At 43.2% G+C, this 27,755-nt stretch overlaps 1 protein-coding gene across 2 annotated transcripts in view; it reads right to left on the bottom strand.

Annotated features, from left to right (window-relative positions):
* Positions 1–27,755, bottom strand: part of PDGFRB (platelet derived growth factor receptor beta) — a 79,889-nt gene that overhangs the window by 10,188 nt on the left and 41,946 nt on the right. For both annotated transcript variants that reach the window (XM_083424407.1, XM_083424406.1), the window contains exons 3-18: positions 24,047–24,319; positions 23,182–23,448; positions 22,523–22,665; positions 21,309–21,483; positions 20,157–20,349; positions 18,768–18,883; positions 13,789–13,915; positions 12,012–12,217; positions 10,123–10,217; positions 8,976–9,108; positions 8,010–8,114; positions 7,263–7,373; positions 5,772–5,925; positions 4,452–4,630; positions 4,074–4,183; positions 483–605 (exon numbers count right to left, since the gene is read on the bottom strand). In XM_083424407.1, the coding sequence (XP_083280533.1) occupies positions 483–605; positions 4,074–4,183; positions 4,452–4,630; positions 5,772–5,925; positions 7,263–7,373; positions 8,010–8,114; positions 8,976–9,108; positions 10,123–10,217; positions 12,012–12,217; positions 13,789–13,915; positions 18,768–18,883; positions 20,157–20,349; positions 21,309–21,483; positions 22,523–22,665; positions 23,182–23,448; positions 24,047–24,319 (2,510 nt within the window). The remainder of the gene's footprint in view (positions 1–482; positions 606–4,073; positions 4,184–4,451; positions 4,631–5,771; positions 5,926–7,262; positions 7,374–8,009; positions 8,115–8,975; positions 9,109–10,122; positions 10,218–12,011; positions 12,218–13,788; positions 13,916–18,767; positions 18,884–20,156; positions 20,350–21,308; positions 21,484–22,522; positions 22,666–23,181; positions 23,449–24,046; positions 24,320–27,755) is intronic.

The following is a 27,755-nucleotide window of genomic DNA, read 5'->3' as shown; positions in this document are numbered from 1 at the left end:
GCTCAGTAGGTCCAGTGAAGTTCTAGAAATTGTGTTAAAATTGGAGGTTAAGTTATAAGAGACATAGTAACCATGGGAGCTCTGGACTAGAGGACTTACTCATAGCCAATGACTAAGTCAGTATTCAGGAAACTGAAGCATGATCATCTAGGGAAGCAGAAGCAAGTTCTCAGAGGGACTGAAGGAGGTTTTAAAACAAAAGCTGGAGGAGCTGAATGAGATGGAGAGATGGAGACAGTGAATCACAAAAGAAGGTGAAATTCTTCTTTGGAGCATGAAAATAATTCATGGGCCATATATAACTTGGAGCTTGGAGATCCATTTCTCAGAAAATAGCCTGCAGATGCTCTGTAAAGAGGTCAGGAACCATTTTTGTAAATCTCCGTCAGAAGTTGGAGACATCTGTCATATGGCCCTTATACAAGACAAGACTCGTGGAAGTTCAAAGGGACACTCAGAGTCCATGTAGCCAAGTCACTCACATTGCCTTTGGAGATGTAATTTGAATCCCGCATTATGTCTCTAGCTAGACCAAAGTCACAGATCTTCACCAGTTTCCCCTCGCAGATCAACACATTCCTTGCAGCCAGGTCTCGGTGCACACACTGTGGAATAGGGAAAAGACACAGTGTATAAACTGTTAAACAGTTATGATTTTTCAAGAAATCTGCTGCTTTCTGCAGGAAGTGCCTTCAGACCAAAGCAGCATCAACAATCAAACGATGGGAGGAATTCAATGTCATGCTAAGGAAATTGTTCCATCAGTGCAAGTGTTTCAGCTTGCCTGACAGAATTATTCCTCTCTCCCCCCCCACTATACACTAGTCTGGGGATTATTCTGACCTCACAAACCAATTTTGGGGGCATGCGGGGGAATAGAGGAGGGAAAACCTTATTGGAAATCTTTGCACAGGGCTTCCACTAATAGGACTTGTTAGGTGAATCCTGCCCAAAAGCTTTACAGACTTTGAATACCATCCCTTCCATTAGGCAGATCTCAGGCGGCAGATACTAAGCAGCAGTGAGGTGACAGACAACAAAGCTGTGTGTGTTCCATGTAGCCTGCCCTACACCTCTTAAGCTAGCATGCTGTCCTCAGATGCAGTAGAGGACACAGTCCCATCGCCAGTGTTGAAGTCTCTGCCAGTCTGGTGTTATTTCATCCCTGCTATTGCCTGTGGTTCATACATTTGTGAGGCTTTTCTTCTCCTGTCAGGCTGCAGTTTCTAGTTTTGCAGGGTTTTGTAGTGCTTCAAGTAAGACCCTGAAAAACCTGAATGCAATCAGCTCTAATGCAGAAGACACACATATTTTAAAATGACTGAGACAGGTTTTGAGCTGCTTTATTAATGATGTGGAAATGCAAATGCATAGCCAACTGCTTTACAAAGCGGGAAGAGGGGGTGTAAGGCCTGGTGTTCAGAACATTTTCTTTTTGTAGTGTCCCTTTTATTCTTGACACTGACGACTGTCATAGAATCATATAATCCTGTGCAGGCATATGCAGCTGTTCCATATGGGGATGGAACCTGCAACCTTGCCATTATCAGCATCACACTCTAACCCAGGGGTTGTCAACCTGGTCCCTACCACCCACTAGTGGGCATTTCAGGATTCTAGGTGGGCGGTTAGGGGTTCTACGGCACAAGCTGAATCCTCCTTCCATCGAGCACTGGTGGGCGGTAAGGAAATTTTACCATCAAGAAAGATGCATTAGTGCGCAGTAGGTATAAAAAGGTTGACTACCCCTGCCCTAACCTTTGATTTGCCTGGGGTGTTTTTTTTCCCATTTCTCATTTTTCCAATCTTAAATTTAGTTCTCCACATTTCCACATCAACTTGTGATTTTATTTTTTTTTAGTGTTTGCTACTTTCACTGATATATGCATTTTTATGCACATCTGCCCTTAGTATTTTTGTATACATTACTTTGTGAATTCTGTGAATTTTGAATTTTGAAGGGTGGCTGTGTTGAGGTTCACACATTGTTGTAGGAAGTGCAAATTGGGTAGATTTGAAATGCAAACTGAACCAAATTTACCTTTCCTATCCGGGACATAGGCAAGAAATTGCAGTTTAGGAATCAGAGCAGGAAAGCAGTGAAAATATGCTCTCCACATTATATATGATGATGGTTGCAAAGGAATAATAATTGTACACAGTCTGAGAATCTAACATTGTGGAATTAATCAACTGTGTTTTCTTGAACCTTTGTGCTTTTAGTCTCAGAGTTCATTGCTGAACAGAACCTCTCATGAAGGATGACACCTTTCTTGCATGCAATTGTCTTGCCATTTTCACTTCTCCATTCTCTTGCATAAGTCTGTTTCCTAACAAAAGCCTTTAGATTAGCACTGCTTCAGTATGCTTACCTGCGGTACGGTTAATAGCCTGTGGCATTTGTGTTGTATGTGTAATGTTTCAGAACAACTGTGGCTTGCGGGAATGCTCTCTGGGAAATAACCACAGGGCTTAGGTGTGGTAACTCTTAGCAGTAACTTGGTCTGCACGAGTTTGACCACTTTCCCCATGCTTCCTTTTCCCAGTTGTTGTTTTTTTTTAAAAAAAATACCTTCTGTGAAAAGGATGACTCAGCAAGGATCAAAAATAATACAGCATCACTGAAATGCCATTGGGTGATTTACAGTCTGAAGTTATCCTAGTGAAATGGCAATTGTGTTAGTTTGTGGCAGCAAACATTACTTTGCAATTCAGCTTTAAGAATACTTACATTGTCTAAGGGCAGCCCAATGCATGCTATGCCACGTAGGTGGGGGGCTGTGTTTAGTGTGTGACTATACATCACAAGGGCATACATTCAGACTAGTAGTGCAATTAATCACCTTGAGAGACTTGGTCTTTCTTTCTTTCTTTTAAAGTAAGTTTAGCCCTCTAAGAGTCAGAGGAAGTATACAGAAATTGCAGAAACTAGTAAGGGAACAAAGCAGTATTTGCAGTGGCTGGGAGGTGGGACTACAGTGGCTGCATAGCTTTTTGCTCCCCCCCCCTTCCCCCATGACTACGAGAACCAAAATAAACTATGGAAAATTTATGCGAATTTATTAACTTGTAAAATTTATACCAGTCACAAAATGTAGGTTTTCTTGGCACAGAACTTGAGTCACCTTAACTTAGAACACTTTTTTTTAAAAAACAGTCTTACATGAACAATGATTTCTACATTGAAACGGGGAAGGTAACTTCCTCAGGGTGGAGGAGGGTTGCTTTCAGGGATAGTACTGGCAGATGCATTTTTAATGGTATCTCCATAGTCCATATTAGCACCGAAAAGACCTGAAATAGGGACTGAGTATTGCAAGACTAAACTCTGGTCTGCCTTGAGCCAAGAAGAGATACTACTGATTTATAAAGCCCTAAACAGCTTAGTGCCAGGGTACCTTCCCTACTACAAGTCACATCAACATAGCCAGCACCTCTATGAGGCGAGGTGAGGCAGCTGCCTCGGGCAGCAGAAGCCTAAGAAGCAATGCGCCCATAGATGCCCTGCCCATTCTGCTGCCTCTGCTGCCAGTGGAGAAGCAGTGATGGCTTCTGGCAAGATGTCACAGAGCATATGAGATATCTCCAGAAGAGATGGATGTGTGTGTGTGTGTGTGTGTAAAAAATACTTTTGATTTTACAGTGAAGCTAGACTGCATATCATTGCATCATAATAAGTTTATTCACTCATATTTCATGATATTATAAACCGCTGAAGAGGTTTTACTAAAAATGTAAGTGGGATAGAAATTACCTGAATGAATAAATGAATTAACTTCATGATGTGCAGTGTACCTTCACTGTGTCATGTCTCTGGTCCGCACCCTCATGTAATGAGATAATATTGCCTGTTCCGCAGAAGAAGGAAGAAGCAGCAATGTCTAAAGGATGGCTAGTACCACATGACTCAAACATCCTGTCTCTGTTTATAATGAAATTTACTAAAGATAGCTGATCCTAAACCCCTCTACCTGCTTCCATTAATTTCATATTCCACAGACATGCCCCAAAAGACTTTGAAACCAGTCACCCCTAGGTATTATTGTATCATTCTGCATATAAAAAGTACTTGCATTTTTGGAAGCTAGGAACTCCATTCCATTGGCAACCTGAAAACTAATTCCAACAAGATCCACATAGCTGAGGAGAGGAGACTCATTTATCAACGCCACCTTTTCAGAAGCTGAAAACAAAGAGCAGAGATACAATCAGACATCACACAGGTCTAACTACACCTAAACCCACACAATAAAAGCCTTGCTAAAACATGGGACCAAGAGATATCAGGAGTAATATTAGATGCTTACTTCTCCTGACAATGAAAATACAATTTAAGGATGACACAGACAACACCTTCAGTTCTGCATATTGGATTTTGAAGCAATTAAACTGTTTCACATTGGTATGACTGGACACCCATGCATGCAGCCTGTCTCTGTCAATTCTCTTACCGGATGGCGAATAGCTGTCCAGCTCATAGGTAGTACCATAATTGGAGGCATCAATGTCCACGTACTTGATTTCACCCTTCATATCTGACATGGGCACTGACATGGGCACATAATCCAATGACTCATCCTTGCTCATATCCATGTAGCCCCCATCACTTTCCACAGATAAGGAAACATGGCTGCAAAGAGGGGAGAAGTTTATTTAGACCATGTAAGAATCTTAAAAAGCAGAGACATTTCCTTGCCAACAAGGTCCGTATAGTTAAAGCTATGGTTTTCCCAGTAGTGATGCATGGAAGTGAGAGCTGGACCATAAAGAAGGCTGATCGCCGAAGAATGGATGCTTTTGAATTATGGTGCTGGAGGAGACTCTTGAGAGTCCCATGGACTGCAAGAAGATCAAACGTATCCATTCTTAAGGAAATCAGCCCTGAGTGCTCACTGGAAGGACAGATCCTGAAGCTGAGGCTCCAATACTTTGGCCATCTCATGAGAAGAGAAGACTCCCTGGAAAAGACCCTGATGTTGGGAAGGGGACGACAGAGGACGAGATGGTTAGACAGTGTTCTCGAAGCTACCAGTATGAGTTTGACCAAACTGCGGGAGTCAGTGGAAGACAGAAGTGTCTGGCATGCTCAGGTCCATGGGGTCACGAAGAGTCGGACACAACTAAACAACAACAAGAATCTTCCTGAAGAATGTCCCTTCCTTAGTGGGCATTGTTTTATTTTATTTTTAGTTTGGCTTGAGGGAATTGCTTCAACCATCTGCATTGTTCTGCTAAAATATTCCTTGCACATCTGGACTGGGATCAACAGTTGGCCTTTGATTTTCTACGTGCTGCAATTCACGATAATCTCAATAGAGTGAATTAAGTAGTAAAGAGTCACATGTGGGGCAAATGCATATGGATCTTTGTTACATGGAACTGAGTTCCAGGGGGCTCTCACCTTGGGGCGATTCCAAATGTCAGCCCCACGACTGAGGGAAATGCTTATGTAAATCCTCTTTGAGCAAAACAAACAACTCGGGCAAAACTGTACTGGAATCTAGATGTCAACTCCCTTGATACCGATTGCAAAAGAGTCCGCCTTAGAAATGTAGAACTAAAATAAGCACACACGCAAATGCAAGGGAAAGGCAGCTCTGTGCTGAATTTGCTATCCTTTAAACTTGTTTACAGAGATGCTATAATTCACAGGTTTCCGTTTCAGAAAGGCCACACTCCTGTATGCAGATGGCGATGGAATAGATAGCATGCATGTAGTGAATGTAGATAGCGTGCACTAAAGAGAGGGGAGAGTGTCAAACAGCAGGTACCTCTGCACCCTGTCCTCAGTGGGGGCATTCCCATACACCTCTGCTTCCTGCTTGGCTTTCTCACTGCAGCACTGCAGGAAGGTGTGCTTGTTCCTGTGCAAGTAGTCCACCAGGTCTCCATAGCGACAGTACTCTGTTATGATGTAGATAGGGCCTGCAGAGGAGAAGAACAGCTCTAGCCATCCAGGTAGGGGTATTGCTTTCCTTGAATATGACTCGAGAATAGGGCAATTGTGGCCTTACAGAAATGGTAATCCACTTCAGACTGCAAGTGTGGGGCTCATGTTGCTGAATGCTTCTACAAGCAACAACAACAGCCATCCCTCTGCACTGAAAACATGCATGCCAGGAGGGATATTCTGTTAAGTGAATCCCTGCTGGCAGTGGTGCAGCTAGACATAGATTTTACCACCCAAGTGTGAAAACTAGGTGTGTGTGCATTATTTCTTTATCAGAGTTGAAAGCAACATTGCTTGCTTTGTCTCCACATGTTTTAAAGCAAGTGCTCCCTCGGAAGCACTTGCGTTGCATGTTGCCTCCTGCCTGCTATTTGACCACACAGCACGGATCCCGTGCTAGGCTAGTGTGCGAACCAGGCCTTTTGTTGCTCAAGGCTGCCTGTTTGCATTTACATGTCACACTTTCTGCTTTCATTTATTTAGATTAAGTAGAGGCATTTTCTGAGGAGTTGCATAGATGTGTGCACAAGTTGTTGTGCGGAGCTCCACTAGCACTGGTCCATGTTCGTAAGTATGCAGGCCGGCTGGCCAAACAACTAATCATTTCTGTAAGTGTCATGTATTAAATATCTGTGGGCACAAATGGGACAGAGCATTCTCTAGGGGAGAGAATGCCAAAAAGAAAGGCATGCAAGCATCTACTGGCAGCTGTAGCAGTTTATGGGTGTGCTACTTAGTGCTTTGAAAATGGGGAAAATGTGACAATGCTGTCATAAAGCTGCAACAGGAAGTGTGGAAGGACTACGCATTGTATCAAAATAACTGTTTTGCTTCCAGCTATATGCTGCCCCTCCCCTACTGTGTCTAACTTGTCTTGTTATGTGATCAGTCTCTATAGCACTAAAGGCCATGGGGGGGGGAGGGAAAATGTGGTTTTAAAAATAATGGAATGATTAAAAGTATCAGGGCAAAATAACAATGGACCCATTAAAAGTGCACAACAGGGGGCAGGGCGGCGGGGGGGGGCTATCATTCTGGTGGGCAGTCTAAAATAAAAAGGTGGAGAGGGTGGGTGAACCTTTTTCTTTCAGTTCCATAACATGGAGGTTTGGATAGTGACAGGGCAACCACATGGAACAGCACTTCAGCTGATGGAACAGCAAAGCATGAGACCCTCCTGACTCTCCTTGCCCCAATGCAGGTTTGTTATTTTCTCAGGTTAAAATAAGATCTATTAATGATAAACGTTTCAATGTGCATGGAGGGTAAGAGAAAGGCAAGGGCCCAGGAAAAACAGTCATGAAGCTGGTACCTCCTTTGGTGCAGGCTCCAAGCAGGTTGACAATGTTCAGATGAGGCCCAAGGTGACTCATGATCTTCAGTTCCGACATTAGCGCCTGCTTCTCACTGCTTCTGGCAGTAGCTGTAAGATGGGTGGATCAAATTATGAAATGCAGAACAGCAGCTTAGAAGTACGGGGGGTGGGGAGTGCTCTAGGCACATCCATCTTCAGAAAAATGTTAACATCGGATAGACACAGAGAGACGATCAGAAGGAGACCAGTGGGAAGAAAGAGACAACAGGTGACAACGGGTAGGGGGAAGCCTCCTCTGGATTGCACACTTGAGGGCTGACAGCACAATCCTTTATGTGACTACTCAGAAGTATTGGGTTCAAAGAAGATTACATCCAGGTGAGCATAGATTGCAGTATGATTCAGAAATCACTCACCTCACCTGGCCACTACCAAAAAGTAGATTTCCATGTGGCTGTATTTCATACTGTGGACTGTTATATTGTGGCTACCACACAAGCAAGCCACAAACCACAAGTGATTTCACATCACCTTGGATTCAGGAAATGGCTAAAGGTTACTATGTATTTTTTCTTTGGGGAAACAGTTTGCTTAATGGCATGCTTTTACGCGTGTCACATGAGCAAGGCCAGTGAACACTGAAGACACAGGCAGAAGATGGTGAAAATATTTTAGAAAGACAAGGTGCATGGAAAGGGGGTGCAAACACTTGGCAGCAAGGGGGAGAGAAGATTCCAAACTCACACTTAAGCATTTTCACAGCAACTCTCATGGTAGACTGTGAGTGGCTCAGGCTGTGGGCTATTGCTTCCACCACACGCCCAAAGGCCCCGGAGCCCAGTGTGCGTCCTGCAGCAGGAAGATGAAGGCAGATTCTCCATCAGGAACAACATAAGAAAACCATAACTTTAGGACTTTCCAGCTATTAACAGTAATGGGAGGAGTCCGCAGAACAGCTGCATGGAAAATGTTCAGCTCTTTACTTGAACGATTGGACAGCATGAGTTATTCCACTGGGGAATGACTAAAGTTGGGAGTTATGATGTCTGGGCAAGAGATGGTTTCCGCATGACCGATAAGACTCCTGCGCTAGTCACGCTTTCTTCTTGGATGCATTCTACTTGGGACCGCTAGGTGGGGAATTTATTGCAAATTCCACAGCATCTCATTCCTAGCTGCTTATCTCTTTACATATTCTCTGATTATGAGAATATGTGCCTAGTGGCCTCAGTATAATTGGGAACCGATCCCCATTAGTGCATTTGCTGATCACACCCCAGCCACTGTCATGGCGCTGCTTCCTCTTCTCTGCATGGCAGGAGTCTTGCTGCACCGCTCCTTCTAAGACAGGAGCAACTTGCAAATTAATGATATTGCTGAACAAGTGTTGCAATAGCATGCCACAGCTTTCTGGTTCCCCCTAGTGGTGCATTGTCTACCTAGAAGTTGAGTTAGTGCTGCAGCTATTGAATTCTGCTATGGAAATTTGAAGTGCTTTTTCTGTGTACTACCCTCCAGTATCCAAATGCAGAGGACTGAAGAAGGTGGCTCTACGAGGGACTACAAAAATCATTCCTCATCTCCTGTAGTATTGGAAGTTGTAGTCCAAGCAAGACATGGAGGTAGTAGTCCTGGAACAGATCTGCCCTTCTTCTGCTTAGTGGCACTAACCATTTAAACGTGAATCCTTTCCCATCCTCTTCCCCTCACCTAGCACAAGCTTGTCTCTGGGAACCTCCCAGCTGGAGTCATATGGAAGCTGCATGGGGTCCACATAGATATATTCATGTCCATCAGAGCTGACTGATTCAATCACCTTCCAGCGGATTTCATAGCGAGGCTTCTAAGGAAAGGGAAAGGAAGGTGTTAGAAAGGACTGTGCTGTGTTGGTATCCAGGAAGCCTGGGAAGATTAGGTGTCCATGTAGTTTTCAGTAAGCACATCCACACATCTCCCCAATCTCCACATATCAAGACCTCTAACTGAGGGATGGTTTCTGCCTCTCCAGGAAGGCTAATCAAGTGATGTGATGACATTATGAACACAGTGACCACAGAATTATGCACACCTAATTCTCGTTGAAATCAACGAGGCTAAAGTGGGCACAGCCATCCTGAATTGTTCTATAGCTTTATCCACCTGCCCACCATGGAACAGCCACATGAAAGCAGCCACACTTCCATTGTTATTTATCATCTTATCAAAAAGAAGTGCTCCCCCAAATTTCCAAATGGCCATTTTAGCTATTCAGCTACAGGGAACCTGTAACCTTCCTGAAACCTTCCATTTTTACTAACTGGTGGTATTTTTTTGTTTTTTAAAAATAAGTTGGCAATTCATAATGAGGGGAAATTGTTTTACAATCTGGAAAATATATTGTGTGTCTCCTACTAGTTATGGTGAGTAAGATTCTCCCACAGACATTAGTGGATTTTCTGGGAATAATTCCTTATTTATATTCCAGGCTTATTCTAGATGCACATGACTAAATCCTTGCCTACTGACAGTTCATAGTGGTAACTAACTGCTTCAGCCTATCAACTATTACCACTAGATTTCTGAGGTTCCCTGTAGCTGAATAGCTAAAGCTTCACGGTTGCTCAGCCAACCAATCAAGGGCATAGGAACATAGAAAGCTGCCTTGCACCAAGTCAGACTATTAGTCCGTCTGGTTCAATATTTTCTACACTGACTGCCAGAAGATCTCTGGGGTTTGGGTCAGGAATCTGTCCCCTAGTCCTTCAAATTTTTGAACTCATTCTTTCAAAAAAGGCTTAACAGTAGGGAAATAATATCACTACCAGGCTCGCTATAGGACTTTTACTGAGACACAGAAAAGAGTCAAACATGCTCTTACCTTTCGCCACACAGCAACGAGGATCACTAGGAAAATAAACATGAGCACCAGCAAGGCCAGGATAACTGAGATGATTATCACTTTAAAGGGCAAATCTGAAACATTAAATGTATACAGAAACATAAGGTCCTATTCTAATTAGGAGAATACCGAAACACATTTTATTTGCTTAGATGTATATTTTAAAGCCACTTTTCAGCTAGAGGTGCTTACACTAAGAGAAATAAAAAGAATATGCCATTGTTTAAAAAACAAAAATGCACAAACACTGCCAGAGGCTCACCTCATATTAAAACCAGAAACCATCAGCAAACCTGTAAACCTTCCCCATTCGACAGGGAAACGTCGACAACTGAGTGGGCAGTGCTGGGACACTCAGGGACATTTGAAGGTGGGTCTTGTGTGTGTCTGATTCTGAAGAAGGTTAGAGTCAACTATCTTTTTACTCAACAGGCTTAAGTTAGTCATGGCCATTCATTTCAGTGGGTCTACTCTGAGTAAACATTAGTTGACTACAACCCCATATATCCAAGCAAATGCCCAAACAGGACTTTTATCAGTGTAAATTACCTGCTTGGAGCTATCCAAGGTCCTGCAACTCCTGCCAGATACTATTTATATATAATGGGAAGCCACCTCAGATATCTGTCATAATCTGTGGGGTCCTACTATGATCACAACAAGACACCATTATGGACATTATTTTTTAAAAAAACCAACATGAAAGAGAGGTGGAATGGGACTGCAGGTGCCTGACCTCTATGCATTCATAAAAAGGTCTGAAAAGAACCTCTGCCCTGCATATACATCTTCAAGTCCTAAGTGGTTATTTTGCTTTTTCCTCTGCATGCGTTGGTGCTTTTCTAAACAGGCGTGTCTTCAAGAGCAAGAGGAATGTCTTGTGTGACTGACTCACCACCATATGCCCAAATCCCCATTTCTCAACACAGGCTGACATCTCTGCTACTTCTCATCAGTCTCTGCAGTAGTGTGGTATATTATCATTGAACATTAAGAATAACTAGGATGTGGGCATGTGCCAAAACAATCACATTGACTGTTTTGTCACATACTCAACTTAATTGCTCAGCTTGCATCGTTGGTCTCCTTCAGAGTTTTGTAAAGCAGCTCATATAGGGTTGTGGTGATCACACAACAAAGAAGCCAAAGAAGCCATAGCTATATAGAGCCACAGAGAACAGCAAAGGATTGAGAAACACAATGCAATGTTGCAGTATGTTGCTGGTTGCTTTGCTGCCTTATCTGGTACGGGAAGGACTGTAGCTCCATGACAGAACTCATGGTTTGCATGTGAAAGGTCCCAGGTTCAATTCCTGGCATGGCTTGGAAAGGCTCCTGCCTGAAACCCCGGGGTGAGACTGTGAGTAAACAATGTTGAACTAAATGCACTATTAGCCTGACTCTGTATATACCTGTGAGGGATTGAAGGGGGGGCGGAGAAAACAAACATTTGAAAAGATTGTACACTTCCATCCCCTTTGCCTTTCTCAAACCTTTTATGGTTTAGGGCACACAGAGGATAACTGCAGTCAAAAGGAATGGTGGTGTCAAGCTTTGCAGGCACTGAACCTGTAGGAGAAGCTAGGCTATGCATTTATCACATTCATGCTTCCCTGTTCAGTATTTTCTCACTCACTTAACACCATCTGCTTTTGGAACTATGCCTCTTCATTTTCTCTTACCGTGCCTCTATAACTTGTGCTCCTGTGAATTAATTTAAACACTGCCATATAATTCTAGGAATATCAGAAGGGACATATGGCGTAAGTCGAGGACATGACGATGTTCCTACAATCCTACGCTGAAATAAACATTGCTGTGTGCGCACGCACACACACGTATTATACAAGACATGCTGTGGAACTCACTGTCTGGGACCAAGGTGATGTTCTGAGTATCCGTGCCCAAGAGGTTTTGAGTAGCACAACTGAGGAAGACCGGCTCATCTACTCTGTGGAGGTGCAGCTTGCTTGTCACGATGTAAATCCTCATATCATCTCGGTAGGTGGTGTTTGTTTCCAGAACCATCTCTTCAGAGGCATTCACCAGGGTTTTGGTGGCTTCTGCATCACACCTGTTGTTGAAGATAATCAGCCAATGGAAGACAGCCCAGCTTCTTCAGATGTTTGATTCATTCATGCTCCATTTGAACTGCTGCAACCCAGTCCTGTGCCTGCTTACTTAAAAGTAAGTTTGTACAGGATTGTATGCTAGGTCTAGTTGGAGACATTCAGTGCAACATCGAGTATGACCCTGAAAGTACATGATGCAGCCCCCTTGCTGAACCTGCATCTGGTCAGTGATCACCTTAGAACCCCATGTGCACCACCATGAGTTCCATGAGGGAAGGAAGGCAGGATATTAATGCAATACAACATTTTTATTGGGGTTGATCTGCAAACTGAAGAGGCCTGAGACCATCTTGGCCAGGGGTCGGCAACCTGGGGCTCATGGGCCACAAACGGCCCACAGAGGTCATTTAAATGGCCCCCGAGCTGCCCACTCAGTGAGTCCCCGAGCGCTGCGCTAAACCGGTGCAGCATGCATGGAGCGGGGACTCACTTCCGTGGCACCGGAGATTGTGTCTGCTCATGCGCAGATGCCAGAAATCATGTCTGTGCAGATGCGATCTAGCCCACGGAGCGATCTCCATGGGAGTGAACCAGCCCAGGTGAGGTAAACCTTGCTGACCCCTGATCTTGGCTGTGAGCCACAGAAAACCTGCTCCCTGCCTTGCAGGCCTTTTCCACCTGGCCTTGACTGACTCCAGCTACAAAAGCTGAGGCTGCTGAACAGACTCTTGCATAGGGTATTGTTTGAGGGTTTTATGGGGGTGTTCTTGCTGCTATTATTGACACTAATTTTTTGTATCTATATTTTAAATATTAAAGATTTATGTGTTCAGTTTGGTTGTATGCTTTTTGATGTTTTATTTATTGTTTATTACTACTTTTGTTACATTGTAATTATGTATTTTCCCCTTGTTGTAAGCCTCCTTGAACATGGTTTGAACTATGGAAAGGCAGCATACAAATAAAATTATGTATGTATATAATTCAAGTTCAAAATATTTGGAGTGCTGAAACTGTGAAAATAGCTATATGAAAAGCATGGGCACTGGAAGCTATTAAAAGCTATTAATCCTTTTAATAGGGGAGTCAGGTGTTGTAGCCAAAACTGATAAAGAAGAGAGAGGTGTACTGACAGGCTTAGGCGAGGTTTGCAGAAGTAAAAAATACTTTTTTAAAAACCCTGTAATGGGGCATAGTAAAACAAAAACAGCCTAATAAGATCTGAGCATGATCAGTACTCACAGAATGCTGGCTATCACTTGGAAAAGAAAAATGAAGGAAGCAAGAGGTGATGGAATAAACTGCTAGAGAAGGATCTGGCTGCCTGGAGCACTGGAAAGGAAGAGTATTCCATCCAAACAGGAGGTGAGAAATATTGCAACATTATGTTGCAGACCCCATCTGCCATGCACTTATTTCAATCCTTTGATGAGTAGCATGCCTAATGAAATCCATTCTCTGTATTATACAGTTATTGATACTCCTATTTCATCATATTTTAATTCCATCCCATGCTACTAGAAGTCCCAAGCACAAATGTCCCAAACAGGCCCTTCAGAAGTGATCTCCTTACCATTTGGCATTATTGCAGGTATACCAGACAACCTCTGGCTGGGGCATTCCTTCTGTGATGCAGGTCACTGTTTGCTCCCCACTGGTCGTGTTGCTGTCCTCTCTCAAATGGGTCACCTTTGCTGGTACTGGTTATATTGGAGGAAAGAACACAAAAGAACAAGGAGTTGCTTAAAAGGTAGGAAGGAGGTGGTTGGAATAAACAATTCTCAGAAAACAGACCCCCACCTCTGCCACCCGAAAGAAACATTTGTATTACAAATGATACTATTATTGATAAATACTCAGAATCAGAAACATAGTAGTCCAATTTGAGTCCCTAATTTTGATGGTGTATATATAAACATTCCATTTCCTGATTTCCCATCCTAATAATCAGGACATTTACATGTATGCTGAATTTCAGGGCTCAAACTCATTGAAAATCGCCCTAACAATTGTGATGCTCTTGTGAGTCAACTGGTTACAGAGAAATCCTGTGCTTTTGCTGCACTGTAGGTTGCTAATGCTGGTGTGTGTGTCAATATATACTTGTGATCCTGTGCACTTTCAGAGAGAACAAACAGAGCAGCACCCATCATAGGACATTTGTGACCTTCCAGCTGCCCAACCCTTGAATCTAGTCATATACACCAAGCCTTAGGAGCCACCAGATGGAACTGTTGCCCTGTACACCATGCAGGTTTAACACACATTAGATCTCAGGTTCAAAGCCTACATGTGGTCACGTGGTAGAACAGGCTGGGAGGTTAGAGGCTAGAACAGCAAAGCACCATAGCCAGTCAGAGGAAGTTATTTCATGGACTGATTTGTGGATGCTTGCCATCCTTCCCACCTCCTTGATCCTATTCACCCACATGTGGTTTTCCAGTCTGCTGCTTATTGCTCCAGCAGATCTTGTTATGCATCTGCCCCTCCAGCCTTCATTTCAGGCTAGATCTACACCAGGGGTCAGGAACCTAAGGCCCATGGGCCGGAAGCGGCCTGCAGAGGTTGTTTGACCGGCCAATGAGCTGTCCCTGAACTGAATTGCCCGCTCACTCGCTGCGCTAAACAGGCGCAGCACGGCGTGGAGACTCGCTTCCATGGCACTGAAAATCACGTCTGCACAGATGCAGATGCCGAAAATCGCAGGCGCACATGCAATCCAGCCCACAGAGGGATCTCCACGGGACCGATCCGGCCCAGGCAAGATAAACCTTGCTGACCCCTGAATTCTACACACCTACACAAAAAATGCTCTGAAAACAATCTGCAAAAAAAAAAAAAAAAAAGCCAAAGAAAAAAACATTGTAAAGCTCACAATTGAAAATATCATTGAGTTGCGATTTCAGCTCTACAGCACCATCCGGTGCCACAGTGTTATAAAGTATTTATAATGCTGTATTTTGACTAATGTAGCAGAGTCTTCACACAGTCTGATTGTATAGTTCACCAGGGAGATGGTGAGATACCAGGATGCTGTCCTCTTGCTAGAGAACATAAGACCAGCCTGCTGGATGAGGCCAATGGCTCATATAGTCCAGCATCCTGTTCCCACAGTGGCCAACTAGATGCCCATGGAAACCTGCAAGCAGTCTGTCCGCATGCAATTTCCAGCAACTGGTATTCAGAGGCATAAGGCCTCTGACAATGAAGGTAGAACATAGGCATTGTGGCTATGGTTGGTGGCCATCACTGCCTCCTGGGAGAGTTCCATAGCTGAACTATGTGCTGTGTGAAGAAGTACTTTCTTCTGTTTGTCCTGAAACTGCCAGCATTCGGCTTCATTGCATGTCCATGAGTTCTATTATGAGAGAGGGAGGGGGAAAAAATCTCTATCCACTTTCTCCATCACTTAATAAACTTCTATTGTGTCACCTCTGACTCACCTGTTCTCTAAACCAAAAAGTCCCAAATGCTACAATCTTTTCTCATAGGAGTGCTGCTCCATCCCTTTCATCGTTTTGGTTGCCCTTTGCTGAACCGTTTTCGAATCCTATCTACAACATATATTGTTTTTTGAGGTGAGGCAGCCAGAATGGTACACGGTATTCCAAATGCAATCACACCATAGATTTGTATATCGGCATTATGATATCTGCATCTTCATTTTCAATTCCTTTCCTAAAGATCCCGAGCAAGGAATTTGCCTTTTTCACAGCTGCCACACACTGGTTTGGCATGTTCATTGAGCTATCTGCTATGACTTCCAAGGTCAGTCACTGGCCATTTAGATTCCATGAGCATATTTGTGAAATTAAGATTTTTTCACTCCAACATGCATCACTTTATACTTGCTTATGCTGAATTCCATTTGCCATTTTAACACCTTTTCACTCACTTTGGAGAGGTCCTTCTGGAGCTCTTCACAATTTTTTTGTTTTAATGACCACAAACTATTTAGTATCACCAGCAAACCTGGTCACCTCATTGCTCAACCCTATCCCCAGCTCATTTATAACACATTAAAAATCACAGGTCCCAATACTGATCTTTAGGGGACTCAGCTTTCTACATCTCTCCTTTCAGAAGCTGAATACAATGCATAACCTGAGCTCTGGTGGGATGTGGGAGTGTTTAATGCTTTAGGCTAGGGATGAGGAACTTGTGGCACTCAATATGTTGTTGCTGAACTCCTGCTCCCATCAGCAGTGGCCAGGAATGATAGAAGTTACAGTCCTCCCAGGAACATCTGGAGGGCCAAAAGTGCTTCATTCCTGCCACTAGGAGCTCCATTGTGAAGGTGGGTACAGGTGTGTGGGGAGGGAAATCCCTTTCCGCTTTGCGTTATTATCACACAGAAACAGTTGTCAACAAGCAAATTTTTATTGAACAGCCACAATGGGAGAATAGGTTCAGAAATTAAGATGGGCACATGGGGTTCCCAACTTTCTTGTCCCAGCAGGGCTCCTAGGCCTTTGAAAGCTGCATGACACACAACAGAGTACCGGGAACATATTTCGCTGTTACTGCATCCGCAATCTAGAGTATGCCTGCACCTGCTACATGGCTGTCTGTGAAGCAGCTTGCACAGGTACAGGAACACTGTGAAAGCAAATGATGGTAATCCCATATGGAAACAATTGCATTCACTCTGGCAGCCGTTGTTGTGGCAGGTCTTGCTGCAGGCCTCGATCACAGGCCACATTCTGCTGGACTTGGAACCAGACTTGCATCTGCACCTGTTGGAGGGTTACCTTGGAAAGAGAGACACAGGGGCAGTGATGAGTAATGGTCAATAGCTATCTTGTTCCGGTGCCCAGATGCTCAGCAGGTGGTTGTGAGCAAGTGATGAAAACAAAATGCTTTAACCTTAGTGCTCTTCCATGTCCCGTGCCTCAGACCCACCTGCCCCCCCAGCCTGGAGAAGCCTGACAACTGCATTCAGAGACTCATCTGTAAATGGTCACAGAAACAAAACTCACCTATCCCATGTAGGGGAGCTGTAGTGGAATTCTGGCTGCTGATACTGTTTATTCCTCTTCATGTGCCGAGTCCTGATCCTGCAAAGAAAAAGAGGTCATGTGTTTTGGGCCAGAAGCAGCTGCCGCAGTGGTTGAAATGAGTGCTTGGTTTTCTCCAGCAGAAATAGCTGTGCTTTCTGCTGCCTTCAAGGTGTCTGATGTAGTTATTCCTCCCTATTTATGCTGTGTGTCCTGTGTGGGATAAGTTTCTGCTATCTGCTGAGCAGTGGCAATGGGTGAGGTGGGGTGCAGCCACCCTCCCAACACTGCTTATCTGAGATAGTGGAGAGATTAGGACCATGCTGGCACTGGTGGGACTGCTACCAGCATTCCATTACTTCCACCAGGACATCCATATGGCCCTAACCTCACTGTCATCTTGACTTGTCATAGGCCTGCCCAGATATGCTGCAGTAATGCTGGCATTGCAGGTATGGCTCCACAGCTCGATCCCACTAGATATGTCTCTATACTGCTGCTGGGAAGGGTTGTTTACCAATATGAAGTTTCCAACATTGTGAGGAATTGGGAACATGGTATGTCAATGTCATGTCATGTGCAGAATTCGTACTTTGAGGCATGCACTTCCCTTTCCTTGCTTACCTGTGTGGAGAACTTTGTCCTTGCATCCTCTGTCGCAGGAGTGAAGCAAAGATTCCCATGGCGTGTTTGTCTCTGAAGTCCTGAGGTGAAGTTATCTGCAAGGGGTTTTGCTCTCTATTGATCCAGCAAAGCAATTCTTATGGACTTAGCAAGCACACCGTGAGAAAGAGAGCAGAATGAGAGGGCCAAGAGAGAGTGGCCTGGACTTACCTATGAAAACATTCTAGAATGTTTGGCCTGCCATGTTAAAAAGCACCTGTCACATGGGCAGGCCCATTCATGTGCGACACTTACACAGTACTGCCATACACAACTGCACTGCTGATGGCAAGCATGCTAAAACTCCACATGTATGGATGCCACATGTGGTGGCAGAGTAAATGCCAGAGTAAACATGAGCACAGATGTAACTTTTGCATGAAAAATGTACCCACTCTTTCTGAGTGCTTAATACAGTACAGCAAAGTGGTCAGAGACTTGACAAAACATGAACAGCCTGACAAAGTACGTTTTCCTTTCCTAAGCTCTGTGAATAGAAACCCGCATTCCGTTAATCCTCCAGTTTTGCATGTGAGTCTTTGGCAAGGTCTGCAGTGCAGTGGGAGGGAGCCAGGGATGTGAAATATGCACCACTCTGATTATATTGATGCGCCTCTGTCATCAATGCTGTTCCCTACAATTGGGTTTTGTTTGTTTACTGTGGTATGGCTTTGTTTGTATTTGTACTTCAAAACAATAAAGCATATTTGAAAAGAAAAGAAAAGAGACTCATTTGTTCAGTGGTACAGAAGTGAGTGCAGTGTCAATCCTTTTGGCAGTGGGACAATGCTTGTTCCCTGCCCTTGACATTTGTGTTGCTTTTGTTTAAATGAGCTGGGTTGATAAATAATTTCCTAGTGCAAGATAAATTTTTGCAAAGAAATCTGCTCACCATTAATCTGTAAGGTGAAGGAGAGCTCTTTCAAGTCATCTTCATGGAATGCTCGGACAGTATATAAACCTCCCTCACTCTGTTTCACCCTCACAAGGGTTAGAGTAGTATGGTACCTGGAGGAATTAGAACCTTATGTAAATTAAGATGCTGGAGCAGATTATCAGCTCAGGTAGAAGCACGAAACCTGCTACAGTTAAAGTGGCATTTCTGCCAAGTCCCTTCGATCAAACTAAGTTTGAAGACTCTTGTGAAATTATTGGAGCAATCCAGAAAATTGCCCATCATGGGCTAAAAGAGACTTTTTCTTTCTTTCTTTCAAGGCAGGAATTTCCCCCCAACTATATGCAGAAAAGGAAAGCCACAGTGCTTTCGAAGCACACTGTAGTCACAGTACTTGCTCTGTCATCTCTTTCCCATCCTGGTTTGTTCATGCAGGCTGGCAGGGTGTGTGTGACCATGTGGATCCAGGTGATGGTTAATGCATCTTTGTATGAGGGGATGGTCCCTGCCACTTTGAAGGAAAACATGATTCCTGGAGTCTGAGGTACCTGACAACTACTGATTGGTCACTAAGATCTCCTTTTTGGGCAAGTGCTCAAGAGGGGAGTGGTGGTTCAGCTGCAGGAACTTTTGGAGGAAATTGATTTGGACCCATTCCAATCTGGGTTCAGACCAGGTTTCGGGCCAGACATTCACCTTGGTTGCTCTGATGGCTGCCATTTTCTCTGAACAAGATTGCCAGCGTATGAGTGATGGTGGCACCCACCCAGGAAATGTCACAGTTCATGCACCATCTGAAGCTGGTGATAGGCAGTCTTTGCCACAGAGGAGACTTGGGCCTCCATGTGCAAAGGTGCTCCCAATATCCTCAACAGCATACCTATTCCTTCAGAAGCAGTGCAACCCTTTCTAGAAAAGACAAAATGCCCAGTTCCTGGACCTAAGAACCACTCAGACACAGTGTCTCTGCTTTTAACAGGTTTCATTTTGTGAGCCCTCATTCACTGCATCCAGGCAGGCACTGGTTCAGCTTGTGCACAGCCTTAATGGAGACTCACAGCTGGGTGTGATCAGGATTGTGCACCCCAGATAACTACTCTCAACAGCTTCATATAGATGCTAAGTAGCATCAGGGATAAAATAGTGCCTTGTGGCACCCTGCAGCTATGTTGCTAGGGTGTGGCATAGACTCTCAATACCATTCTTTGAGACTAGTCTTGCGGGTAGGAGCAGAAACCACAACAGATCAGTGCCTTCAACTCACAGAGATGTTCTTGGAGGATGCAGTGGTGGACAGCATTAACAGCCACTGAAAGATCCAGAAGGAGCAACCAGGGTCACACTCCCTGGCTGATTTTGCCAGCTCATCTGACAGCAGACACTTACTTGGTTTCTGAGGAATTCCTGGTGCTGATGGCAAATTCACTGTTGCTCTCTGAAGTCAGGGGCTGATTATTCTGAAGCCAAACAATAGTTGGGCTTGGATACGCCTCAATCAGCACATGGAAGGTGTGGCTTTTGTGCAGTTCAGCAGACACTGTGTCATTCAGAATAGTGTGGAAGGTCACAAAGCCATGTTCTAGATAAGAAAAAGTGGGAGAGAGAATTCACAGGTAAGCAGAGTGGCTTTGACTTTGCCATCTTTCCAGCTTCCTCTTTCAGATCTATGTGTTCTGCAGATTGAACAGCTGAACAGCTGAACAGAAAGCAAAGTGACTGAATGGGTAGGAAGGAAATGGGATCAAGTTGAGAGATTGTAGGAAAACAGCAGGGAGCAAGGGCAGAATGTAGAGTGTCACAAGGGGAAAAGAGAAAGAACAGAGTCTCCAAGGCAGTGCATGTGCACACATGTTGGAGCCAGTAAAACGGATGGTTTTAATATTGCACTTCTTTCATGGGTTACCAACATCCCACCATCAAGTCACGGCTCACATCTGTTTCTTAATGGAAACAACAACAAAATCACAGATCTGACACTTTCCAATGCTGCAAAAACATGAATCTGAGGCATGGATCCTTGTAATTTTTACAATTCCTCCCAAAACCACCATCAAAACATAGGTCACCTTTGTGGACATAGGTGTGTTTGTGACTTCTTGGTGGTTTTGTTGTCATTTAGTATAAAAACCATGAATACATGTGAGGCTCTGTGTTTTGGAACAATGCTTTTGTGCTCCTCAGAAACACCAGATCTGTGATTTTAACAGTTCACCAGTGCAAGCTTTTGGGGGAACCCAATGAAAATTATACAGTCAAGAGGATCTACTTTAACTCTACTGGATATCCAGACTCCATGGAAAAGTGTTCATGTTTTATGCTTTTCTGTCTGTTGATGTATGACCTGGATGAAAAGGGAAATAAGTGACCAGAGGGAGAGGTGCCCACAGGCCCCACAAAGGTTGGCAACTCCTTTGCAAGATAATAGTTCTGTAAAATAATCAAAGCTCAAAAAAAAAAAAAAAAAAAGGTTTATAGAGTCAGTTCAACACCATCTAATTAAATTTCAGCAGGCCGATGGAATTTTATATACAAACATACCAATCACTCTGATAAAGATGCTTTGTGTTTCTTTTTGCCCATGATAAGTGTCAGTGGCCTCACAGATATAATCTCCTTCATCCTCCAACTCTGCATTGTGGATGGTTAAGGTGGTACTCGTATCGCGACTGCCCCTTGTTCCAACATCGGTCCATGGTTTTACCTCCTTGCCTACCTGCAGAAGAATGGCAAAAAAGATTACATGATGTAAATAGCGCTTAGCATTACAGGAGTTTACCAAGTGTGTCGAAGGGTTTGTTGAACCCACATAGCCATGCTCAAATGATTGAAGGTAAGAGCATAAGAATGCGAGATAAGCCTGCTGGATCAGGCCAATAGCCCATTTAGTCCAGCATCCTGTTCTCACAGTGGATGACCAGGTGCCTATGCAAAGCCTGAAAGCTGGATAATGCCCCTTGCAGTGGAGGAAGAGCATAACAATCATGACTACTAGCTACTGATATATAGGTAAAGGAGCCTCTATAGGAGTCATTCAGGGATGTGCAAATTACTTCTCTGCTGTTCATATGGCACTTGCATTTGGCATCTATTTTCCATCTAACAAATGAACACATCAGATGTTGAAAGGCCCTTAGAAGAAAGCACCATGGCAGTGTGCTAATACATAAGTAATAAGGCAGCTTGGTATGCTTTTCCCCATTCTTCTACTCAAGCAGCAGATTGTGTTCACTCTTTTATTTATATTTTATTTTTAATAGGAGTATTTATATACTACGATCTCATAAAATAACAAGGCAGTGAACAGCAATGGAGGGCACTTCGTTAATGAATTCATTAATATTTCCATCCTATTCTAGCTGCTCATGGAGTATTCAGTTATCAAATTATTAAATAATGTTAATATGTTACCCTGTAACCCCGTTCCCAGGGCATTTTACCACAAAAATCAAGCAAGTTAATGGTGCAATCTTGCGCATGCCTGCTTGGAACAGACTTACTCCCAGGTAAGTGTGCATAAGTATGCAGTCCCAAAATAATTCCTGATTGTGGGAGGGAGCGTCCACATAAGGCTTTGTAGCCCAGTTATTACACTCAAACAGTTGCCTCTCTGCTGTAATGACTGCCCACCCTTCTACAGAGAAGACAACATGGCAATTAGTCCATCACTTGTGTTAAGTCCAGTCTGGATGAGAAGACAAAACAAACCTCCTCTCCCTCCCAGCCACTCCCCCCCCCCCCAGCCATTTACTTACCTTCTGACCAGGATAACTCCAAGTATAATTGACCAGATCAATGCCTCTCACTGCACAAGTCACACTGATATTCTCCCCTTGTTTCAAAATAGTTTGCACAGCACTGACAGTGACATTGATGACGGAGGTAGGAGAAGAGGAAACTACAAAAAGGGAAATTTCAAATTAGTATGAAAAGAAGCCAAAATTACAGGAGGACAGATTCACGTGATTGAAAATGCACATGGGATGTGCACCAAGTTCATATTGCTGGCTTCATGGTTGTTGTATGATTATTCCTTTGCACATTGAGTTTAATTTTCTCTCTATGAAGATGTGAGTAATCCTGCTGCCACCTCAAAAAATAAATCTCAGCATAGGCTGGAGAATAAATATGGCAACACAATGGAGTAATACATCAGGCAACCGTTCCAGGTGCAAAGCACACTGAACACTCTGCGGACATGGCCAGTTTTAATTGAGCAGGTCCACTTCCAAAAGGTTGTCTTGCACTTTGGGCAGGAGGCTGGACTGGCTTCATCTGCTACATGTTGTTCAATGGGTGAGACTCAACACCAAAACACAAAATTAGGCTGCTGTATTTCAGTACGGAAAGACCGTAACTGAAGAGCAACTCCTTTGCCCACATTAGATGAGGAGAGTATTATGAAAAGGTTCACCTTGGATGCTGTACACATAAAATGTTTCAGAGTCAAACTCCTGCTCGTCTAATGTTGCCCTGCAGATGTAGGACGTGTCTTCAAAGTACCCCTTGAAGCCTTGTTGTGCAAAATAAGTGCTGGGGATTGGGTCATCGATCTTCTTTTCATAAAGGGTCACTCTTGTGTTGGGGTCTGTCACACGGCATGGGATGATGTCTTCACCATGGCCTGTGGTGAAAACAAATGTGTCCTCTTGGCTGCTAGGTACAAATGGCAAAGAGGGGTCTATAGGGAGAAGAAGGTGGAGAGAAACCAATTAATTATGCAACGGCACAGATAATATTCAGTAGCAATAATAAAAAAGATGAATTCCTGGCATAAGACATTTGTAAACTGAACGATGAATAATAATAATAATTTATTATTTATACCCCACCCATCTGGCTGGGTTTCCCCAGCCACTCTGGGTGGCTTCCAACTGAATATTAAAATATTACTAATATTAAAAACAATACAGAATAAGGATGAATTGGAAGAGACTCAGCATCAGGTTTAGTGTTATTGGAATACTACAGTCCTATTTTCTCTCTAGCTTGGACAAAGCAGCGTTTCCCTCTTGTCAGACTGGAGTTGTTGCAAAATAAGATTATATATATATATCTAAGTTAAATTATTTCTTTAAGGTGGGCCATCTCTGAAGATGGTAGGGTTTTGTGGAATATGCATATGCCACAAAGTTATAACCTGTAGCATTCACAGTCCCAAACCACACCAGAGATCACCTTTCTTCAACATCCTCCTATATATCCTAGTCTTCCAGATTTCCATGCATGCACAGCAACCCAGAGACTTAAAAGCAGCAAAGCACTGCAATCACCAATACCTGGTACAAAAATGTAGATGGCTTTTTCCTCTGCCGATTGTTTGCAGAGACAGGAATATTCACCCGTATCATAGCCAGTCACATTCCTGAGTGTAAGGACGCTAATAAAAGTGTTGTCCCTTCTCTCCAGCCCAGTGTCTAATTCGTGTTTGCTGTCCTTTTTCCAGTAAATCTCGTTCTGCCCTGAGCATATCACAGAAAAATCACTGTAGAGACTGAGGACGACTTCTTGGTCATTAGGAGAAATCTCCAGGGAGCTGGTTTGTGGCAATCCTTGAAGAAAAACAAATCATAAGAGAAACACTAAAGTCCCACAGTTCAGAAGCTGAGGTGGTGGTGTTAAAACTTGTCAGCTGCTTGTTACCCAAAGGTCTCCAAGCAACTTGCAATACATGGCAGTAGTCATTACCGGTAATCATTAATCATGCTTTCATTGTTTTAACTCTTGAATTGCATGCAAAGTTCAACCACAATCCTGATGCTTTAGTGGTTCTAACACACTGGTCAATCTCAGATGTTTCATGAAAATTCATAGGCATATATGAGATAATAGGCCTCTTTCTCCACCTACTATTTCTCAACCAAAAGTGAGAGCCTGGCGTTGGTCCTTCATTGCTTTGTTATGGCAAAACGAAACATTATAAAGAAAACACAGATTTGCTCAGTGATGATTATATGGTGTGAATAGACAATTAAGGTTGCAATCCTCTACGCACTTACCAAGAGACAGGTACCACTACATTAATAATAATAATAATAATAATAATAATAATAATAATAATAATACCCCGCCCATCTGGCTGGGCCTCCCCAGCAACTCTGGGTGGCTTCCACAGAGACAAAAAATACACTAAAATGTCACACATTAAAAACTTCCCTGAACAGAGCTGCCTTAAGATGTCTTCTGAATGTCAGGTAGTTGCTTATCGCTTTGACATCTGATGGGAGGGCGTTCCACAGGGTGGGTGCCACTACCGAGAAGCCCCTCTGCCTGGTTCCCTGAAGCTTTGCTTCTCACAATGAGGGAACTGCCAGAAGGCCCTCGATGCTGGACCTCAGCGTCCGGGCAGAACGATGGGGGTGGAGACGCTCCTTCAGGTATACTGGGCCGAGGCCGTTTAGGGCTTTAAAGGTCAACACCAACACTTTGAATTGTGTTCGGAAATGTAGTGGGAGCCAATGTAGGTCTTTCAAGACCAGTGTTATGTGGTCTTGGCGGCCGCCCCCAGGCACCAGTCTAGCTGCCACATTCTGGATTAGTTGTAGTTTCTGGGTCACCTTCAAAGGTAGCCCCACGTAGAGCGCGTTGCAGTAGTTAAATAAGATTTACTTCTGAGTAGACATGTATAGGATTGCACTGTCAGACATCATCATAGGCAGGCATAGGCAAACTTTGCCCTCTAGCTGTTTTTGGACTACAACTCCCATCATCCCTGACCAGTGGTCCTGTTAGCTAGGGATGATGGGAGTTGTAGTCCAAAAACAGCCGGAGGGCCAAGTTTGCCTATGCCTGGCCATAGGAAAGCCACAGGATAATGCATATATTTTCTTCTCCTAGAACGTTTAATATTCTGGCTTTTTAATACTAAGTTGAAGAAGGGGAGACCCATAGGAACAAGCTGCATTTCATTGCTTTTTTCTATCATGTATTTAAAAGGTGAAGTGTCTTCCATGACACTTATTTCCATTGTGTGATTTCATTTGCATGTTGTATTGGATAGATCTAGTCATGTTCTAAATGTGAGAGGAAATTCACAACAACACTAAAAGTAAAATTGCCAGGAAATCTTTCGGAAATGTCAAGGTAGACAATGTCTTCCTGAATTGCTTCCTATGAGCCCATCACAGCTGCCAGCTTCCTCGCTTTTGCAGAGAGGTTTCCCAATGTTACTAGAGAGTGGAAACAGCCATATAAGAAGGATATGCTATACTCCACTTAACTGTCCTCCTTCTCATTGTGTAATTGTGCTCCCACAGTTATTATATTGGTCATGGAAGTACAACAGTCACAAATCGTTTCCCATTGCATAGGACAATGAAAGGAGAGTGCAAAATGCTTCAGTTTAGAAATGTGCACTGCAGCTTGTCCTTAGAAAGACAGAAAGATTCTTGCAGATTTACCACCAGGCTATCTCTCCATGTAATACTGCCAATTCCAGGATTTCAAAACTCATCAATCTGAGCTTCCAAAATATGGATTACTTTATTTATTTATGGTGCTTTTCAGCACCCTGCCTTTCCATTAAGAGGTGGCTTACAAATGTTAAAAACGATGAAATAATACACAACAAAAACGGAAAAATATAATAAAGGGACCTAAAATATTTGAAAGACTTTTGTTTTTGTTTTAAAACAAATGAGCAGCCACCCTGATCTGCTTTTTAAACATATTTTGCCCACATCTAAATTAAAAAAAATGTTCCCCACAAATACAGCAACAGTGACTTACTATGCTCAGGAAATTTAGAAAATAACATGAATAAAAGGTGTAATTGTAGCAGGGGGAAAACAGGATGTTGAGGGACAGCAGTGGAGACTGTGAAGCAGTAAGTTTTAAGCGTGGGCATCTAGGAAGCAGTTCTGGCCTTGCTCTTGGAGCATAAAGAAAGTGAAGGTACTCATGTTGTTTCATCTGGTGCCAAGGCACAAAATCTTTATTTTGAAGGTTCCTTGCCTTAAGGATGTCAGAGAGACAGCTTCTTCAGCTGCCAGAAAACCTCTGCCAGAAATCTTCCATTTGTGTAGAAAGAAGGAGAAAAACACTATAAGAGACCTGCACAATTTGCAAATAGGGATGAACAGATCACTTTTTTTTCTGGTCTGTATTGGTTTGCATGTGCTCCATTTCTCCATTTAATCTCCAATTTTAAAATAATTCAAAATTCATATTTTTGAATGTATTTTCTAATAAATATACATTTTGAAACTCGCCCCCCCTCAAAACACACATTTCTAAATGTATTTCTCCATCTTTATATGCATTGGGGTATTTCTTTTAAGCCAAGAAAGGTGCAAAGCCGGAGGGATAACTGTGCTCCAATCTGTATAAGAATCCAGGAGATGTGGATCAGATCAGTTCATACTGAAATTCACAAATAATGAATTCCTTAAACATTGCTGTTTATAAGCGACCAAGGTGAACTCAGTCCATCCAACAGCAATGGCAACTTCAAGCGAAGCGTTTCACTGAGTGGATGTGCCAGTCTGCTAATGTTTGCACTAATAATAATAATAATAATAATTTATTTATACCCTGCCCATCTGGCTGTGTTTCAGGGCACAGCAACATGATGAAAAGCTGACAACCCTACTATGCACACACAAACTTTTCTTTCATCCCACTGTCACTTCTGATAAAGCAGGTTTTGCAATTTTTTGAAGCAATACTACACAACATCTGAAAAAAGCAGGAAGAGTGTACAGCAAACCACCAGAAGCATCCCTTTTTAAAAGTGACTTAAACTTTCTGAAAAACCCCCCACAATCCTTTAATTTGGTTTAGCTTCAGAGAAGCATGAGGGTACTTCTGCTTAAACACAGGGTAGTTTCAACTTCCCTTTTCTGACAGCAACCCTTATATGCCCCTTAAAATCTCCCTAAAGGTTTTGGACCCTCTGTGGCAGCAGCCCATTCCACCCCTTTTTGTTTATGTATTGTGATATATGCAGTTCTTATCAGAATGTTTGCAATTGTATATTGAATCATTTTG

Source organism: Podarcis tiliguerta, assembly GCF_965153285.1.
Source record: "Podarcis tiliguerta genome assembly, chromosome: 2".
Taxonomy (NCBI): Eukaryota; Metazoa; Chordata; class Lepidosauria; order Squamata; family Lacertidae; genus Podarcis; species Podarcis tiliguerta.
The sequence above is the reverse complement of the archived record's forward strand: the minus strand, read 5'-3'. Positions and strand labels throughout refer to the sequence as shown.